This window comes from Miscanthus floridulus, chromosome 5, assembly GCF_019320115.1.
Source record: "Miscanthus floridulus cultivar M001 chromosome 5, ASM1932011v1, whole genome shotgun sequence".
Lineage (NCBI taxonomy): Eukaryota > Viridiplantae > Streptophyta > Magnoliopsida > Poales > Poaceae > Miscanthus > Miscanthus floridulus.
In genome coordinates, this window is record NC_089584.1 from 142,978,623 (window position 1) to 142,984,422 (window position 5,800).

At 43.9% G+C, this 5,800-nt stretch overlaps 1 protein-coding gene across 1 annotated transcript; it reads left to right on the forward strand.

Annotated features, from left to right (window-relative positions):
* Positions 1-1,220: 1,220 nt before the first annotated feature.
* On the forward strand, positions 1,221-4,837 carry LOC136453930 (probable mitochondrial import receptor subunit TOM20). Its single transcript, XM_066454479.1, has 6 exons — positions 1,221-1,482; positions 1,597-1,675; positions 2,666-2,835; positions 3,262-3,309; positions 3,620-3,700; positions 4,351-4,837. The coding sequence occupies exons 1-6, from the start codon at positions 1,381-1,383 to the stop codon at positions 4,480-4,482; spliced, it is 612 nt and encodes a 203-aa protein (XP_066310576.1). The 5' UTR covers positions 1,221-1,380; the 3' UTR covers positions 4,483-4,837.
* The last annotated feature ends 963 nt before the right edge of the window (positions 4,838-5,800 follow it).

Below are 5,800 nucleotides of genomic sequence, written 5' to 3' on the forward strand. Positions count from 1 at the left end.
GCTACACGAACAAGCGTCGTCAAGTACCATATTGCCATAATTACGCTGAGCTGTCAAGTACCATATTGCCATAATTACGCTGAGCTGTATTATATCTTTACATTGATTTGGAGTCTGGACCTCCGATCCATTAATTAAATTGACATGGAGATACCGACTGAGATATGGCCTTGTATAGACCATGACGATCGTACCTCCATGGCTGCACCTCTACTTATCTCCAACCTCACTAACATTGCTGATGAATTTTGGCTTTGCTGCTGAACCAAGGGTACTGCCCCCAACCAACAACTTCAAGCCACAGCGCGCTGCGCCGCCCCTCGCGGACCATGTTCGAGCGCGGCGGTTGCCTTTGCACAGCCGTTGTCCTGCGTGTGTGCTCATCGCGCCGATTGGCGACCATGCTTGCCAGAAGCGTCTCCTTCGTCTTGTGCAGCCGCTGTCCCACGTGAAAGGTCACCTGGAGTTTCATCTCGGTCTGTAGATCAGATGCGCAGTGCGCTGGAGAGATAAGCTAACGGACAAAGAAGAGATAGACATGTGGTAGGAAACAGAACACTTATTAGAAGAAAGAGTGGTAGCCGTACATGGCATGTATACTCTTCTTCTTCTTTTGGAAAACCAGCTTCTTCCTCTCTTCTATTTTGCAGTAAACCAGGAAATAGTTTACTAGCTATTTGGGGAAACAAATAGAGTTAGATGAGAGTTGCAGTTGTTGAAGAAATAGTTTCATTTAATATTTTTTATATGCACATCACGAATTGTACTTTGGCTTATTGCAGTTGCTCATGAATGAGAGTGAAAAAAACAATTCTTCAAGAAGTAAATAAACATTACAAAGCTATGGATTAATCCGTAATGAAAGTACAATAATTTTTTATCCCGTTGCAACGCACGGGCATATTTGCTAGTTGATAACCAATATTATTTTTAACAAGAGTTAATAGTTAGCTGTCTAACCATATTATTTTTAATAAACTAAGAATTTATTAAAGAAATTCTGAAAGAGAGGGCAATAAACGGGCCACAATAACTATGAGACGAATTGGGCCTTTTTCTTTCTTCTCCTAACATCGGAAGCCTTTGCCAACTGGGCTCAATTCTAGTGCTTCAACCGCTGAGCTGGGCCAAGAGATATTTTCCCCTTCAGCCCCTTTCGCAAGTCATCCCGTCCCACTGTGGCCGTGTCGATCCCCAACTCCTCCCCTCCCCTACAACTGAAGGGACTAGAGAACCAGCACGCCACGTCCCCACCGCCCCCCACCGCTCCGGCCCTCTCCAAATCTAAAGCGAGACGGGGCACAGGGAGAGGAGAGCCTAAAACCCTAACCCCCGAATCGGATCCCGCCGCCGGAGCGCGGAACCCCGCCCCCGGCCGCCATGGAGATGGGAGGGATGAGCGATGCGGAGCGGCTGTTCTTCTTCGAGATGGCCTGCAAGAGCTCCGAGGCCGTGTACGAGCAGAACCCCAACGACGCCGACGTACGATGCATCTCGAGCTCTCCTCTCCTCTCCCCGTTCGCTTTCCCGCCGCTTGGCTCAAACCCTGTACGCTGTACGATGTGATCTGGTTGTGTGTTCCTTGTGTGCGCGCAGAACCTGACGCGATGGGGCGGCGCGCTGCTGGAGCTGTCGCAGGTGCGGGCCGGTCCCGACGCCCTCAAGCTCCTTGAAGGTATTGCTTCCTCATATTACAGGATTCTTCTTGTTTTCGATTGAGTGATTTGATGCACTACTTGTAGTTTTTTTATAGGATTTATTGGTGCAGTACCGGCTGATGATCTTAGGATCTCAATGTGTGCTTTACAAATTCATAAATTCATAGTTCAATCCGCGTCGTCATATGTTAGGCCCTCATGGCGGCGGTGTTGACCCCTCTTAACGTTTGCCGATTGATTCACTGTGTTGCTGGCGCAGACATTTAGGAAATTTGTTGGCTCAGCTGCTATTATGCTCAGAAAAATGTTGCTGTGCTGGTGCTGTTTCAATTAACAAGGATGGCTTTTGTTTGCGTGATTTTTAGTCCCTTCCTTTTCTGTATCAAGTGCTTTACTCTTATTTCAGTGCTCTTTTGTCATATTGATCAGTGTCGTGGCCTCGTGGGTATTCGCTAGAAAAATTCTGATAGCATATTGAAGCTGTTACTGGAATTTGTTTGTGTTTGTGTGTGGTGCATCCTTTCTACCAAAATCTGTGGCATTTTCTAATAATCAGCAGTCAGTTGGCTTATATTGGTTATGTATCATCTGGGGACTGGTTTATAGCTTCCCAGTTTTTATGTTGGTTGCTCGTTTGGTACTGCAAAGCCAGAATCATATTGTAACATCATTCATATTTGTTATGGTTTCTTGCTTCAAAGTGTTAATTTGATTGCTCACTTGTTATCCAATCATTTAGTCATATGCGAGATGCAGATTTTCATATCTCATGAATGCCTGTTGCATCGTGGTGAGTATAGGATTTCATGAATGCAGATTTTCATATTTCAGGATTTCATGAATGCAGATTTTCATATTTCAAAGTGTTATATGTTTACATTTTGATTATTACTATTCAGAGTCCATGTATAGGATTACATTGAGCTGTGAGTATGTCTAGGATTCTGCCACTTTGTAGATGGTAATGAACAGTGAAAATGGTACTAATTGGATGAATGTTGTTACAGATGCGGAAGCCAAGCTGGAGGAGGCACTGCAAATTGATCCCAACAAGGCCGATGCGCTCTGGTGCTTGGGAAATGCTCAGACCTCTCATGGATTCTTCACTCCAGACACTGCAATAGCTAATGAGTTCTTTGTAAAGGCAACCGGGTGTTTCCAGAAGGCTGTTGATGTGGTATGTGTAGGCCGCTATTGTATTATGTTAGCTAAATTCGAACACATTTAAATCGTTCCTTTTATCTAGGCTGATCCATAGTCACAAAGTTCCTGGTATGATTCAGTTGTGGAATAGGGATCGACGAATGTAGTACGCTCTTTGAGAAAGTTTTTTCTTTTCCACTGCGGGGACAAGATTGTTCTTGTTCCTCCGTTCCTGGGACGAGGAACATGGCACCGCACCCCGGTGACACTGGCTGACCTGCAGACCTGTTCGCATGGGGCTTGAGCCACATGCAGTCATGTTGTCATGCTAGTATCTAGAAGAGAATATCCATGAAAGAACTATGATTTTGCCTTTTTCCTTCCAAAAAACTGTGTCTGCTGCAATGTCGTGTGCAATTTGGTTTTACTGGAAACTAAAGTTCAGACCTGCTGTTTGTAGGAACCTGCAAATGAGCTGTACAGGAAGTCTCTAGACTTGTCAACGAAGGTGGGTTCTTTTCTCCTTTCTGTTATGCAGTATTTCCATGTCCTGATTCCTGAACTATGGGGCATCCAGGCTACAGAGGCTAAATTAAGCTTATTTTCTTAGTAATACTGGGTTGGAGATTCAAATAATCAGGAATGCTTCTGTTCATCTTGTTACTATTAGTTTTTATATTTGTTACAACTTGCAATGCTAAACATAGATTTGGACAGCTTCAGCCATCAATCTTTGACAGTATGTTCAATCATGCTGTTTAGGTTAGCGATAATGCATGTGTATCATCTCTAGTGACATTTGCTTCTGATTATCTCAGGCGCCTGAACTGCATTTGGAGATCCAGAGGCAAATGGTTTCTCAAGCGGCAACACAAGCATCCTCAGCCTCAAATCCAAGGGTACTCTACCTTATCTTGTTCCTAGAAACTACTTAAACGATTGTCAGAGTGACTTCAGAAAAGTTCCATGTTGGTTAATATCTACCATTTTTTGTGTTTTCTACCCTTTTGTTTATTACTACTGGTGGCTCATGATGTGGTTTAGTATGTAGTTTATCCCAAATTTCGTGAGCATGAATTGCCTTTTTGGTCCAGCTGCTTTATTAAGCATTCCTCGTAACGCTGGTTGGTAATTGAGCATGCTAAATATTTTCAGACATTAATGAAGATGCTTGCTAGTTTTTTATGAACAAAATGCATTGTGGACTGTTCTTTGTCCACAGCGAGCATGATAATGAGATCTTTCATGAGTAGTCTGTTCCTTGATGTTATTTTTTTGTTTTGTTTTGTACACTGTTCTCATTACAAGTAAGAATGTTTTTTTAACTTCCATTTCTGCTGTATATATACTGTTATAACTGAAATAATTGTCCCCCTGTTTTCTAGAGTACAGAAAACTTTCTGTTTGATTTGTGCACTATGAACTGGAATGTGGCAGAGCTAAATCAGTTTTGACATTTTATAGTCTGTTAATTTCCTAATGATATGTGGTTTGATGCATGCCCCTGTGTTTCCTACCCTATTGAAGCTGACAACATTATGCTTTGCAGCAATCAAGGAAGAAGAAGAAGGATAGTGACTTCTGGTACGATGTTGTTGGATGGGTGATCCTTGGCGCTGGCATTTTTACCTGGGTTGGATTGGCAAGATCAATGCCTCCACCGCCGCCACCGGCCAGGTGAACTGATCGATTGCCAAGAATGCTTTGCAAATGATGGCACGCCTATGTTAAGGTGCCTCAGATATGAATCTTGCTAGGTGGTAGTTTGTATGGAGGAGAGAATGGTGTTTCCATACGGTTTGGTCAAATTTTCATGCCTGTTCCTTTTGAGCCTCGATGAGGTTTCTTTTATAAATCAGCATAGGCTGCTGGATAATTTTGTACTTGCTTACCTTGATACTACTTCGAGGCTAAAACCATTACTATGTTGCGACTTGTAGTTTTGTTGGCTATATGATACTGGATGTTCACAAATGGCGCCCTGCATAAAGTGGCATCCTGATCAATACCGCAAATAAATTTATGTGTTTGTGTTTTGACATCCTGTGACTGCGAATCTTATAAGCTATAGTAATAGAACCAGCCTCCATACTGGGAGCTTGTAGTGCTCTAGTATTTTCCCCGCTTCTTTTGTATAAGGGCTCACCCTGTCCCAAAACATATGACACTTTCAGCCAGTTCGGTTGGCTGGTTCGTATCGTTGCTGGTTCGTGAAGAAGTACTGCTGACTGGTTTGTGTGAGAGAAAAATACTGTTCCGGCTGGAAATTTACAATCGTTTACGACAAGTCACGGCCAAACGAACAGGCTGTTTGGCTATGAATCTAGACAGTTTATAGCTAAGTTGTCATCAATAGGAGGAGTGGAGTATTTCACAAGCTATACTCGATACTTTGTTGCATTGTCGTGGCTTACTGTTGAGCATTGCCAAGTCGCCATCTTGCAGTCTCTTGATTAAACTGCAACTATACATGTGCACATAAGTACAACTTGGTATTCTCAGTTTTACGATACTAGTACTACTTGACACGTTAGTTGCACACACAGCTGCATATTGCTTTGTGAAATCAACTGTAAAATCCAAGTTCATTATGGATTAATAACCCCATCAAGTCTCTGTCAGCCTATTGGCATAGCTCCACCTCAGATGTGAGCCAATCTCGATTTTGTTTTTAAAAAAAAACGAAAAAAAAAAGTTTAACCGAACATGAATACCCACCCTCCCCGGTGGCTGTCACGCCACGCGCGGCTCGGCTGATGATGGGTTGGTGTAACTGCTGGTACCGGGCGGTCTCCTAGGACCTGACCTAACTCAGCGAGGGATGGACGCCGTCGCGTGCAGCCGTACAGTGTGCAGGTGCAGACGTGCAGTGCGTGCGTGCCCTCCTGGGCCTCCAGGAGGAGACCAGGACACGCGCGGCTTCAAGGCTGGGGGCGTACGTGGTGGTAGGGATGGCCACGGACGGATGGCATGCATGAATAGAAGCAACTCAAGCAAGC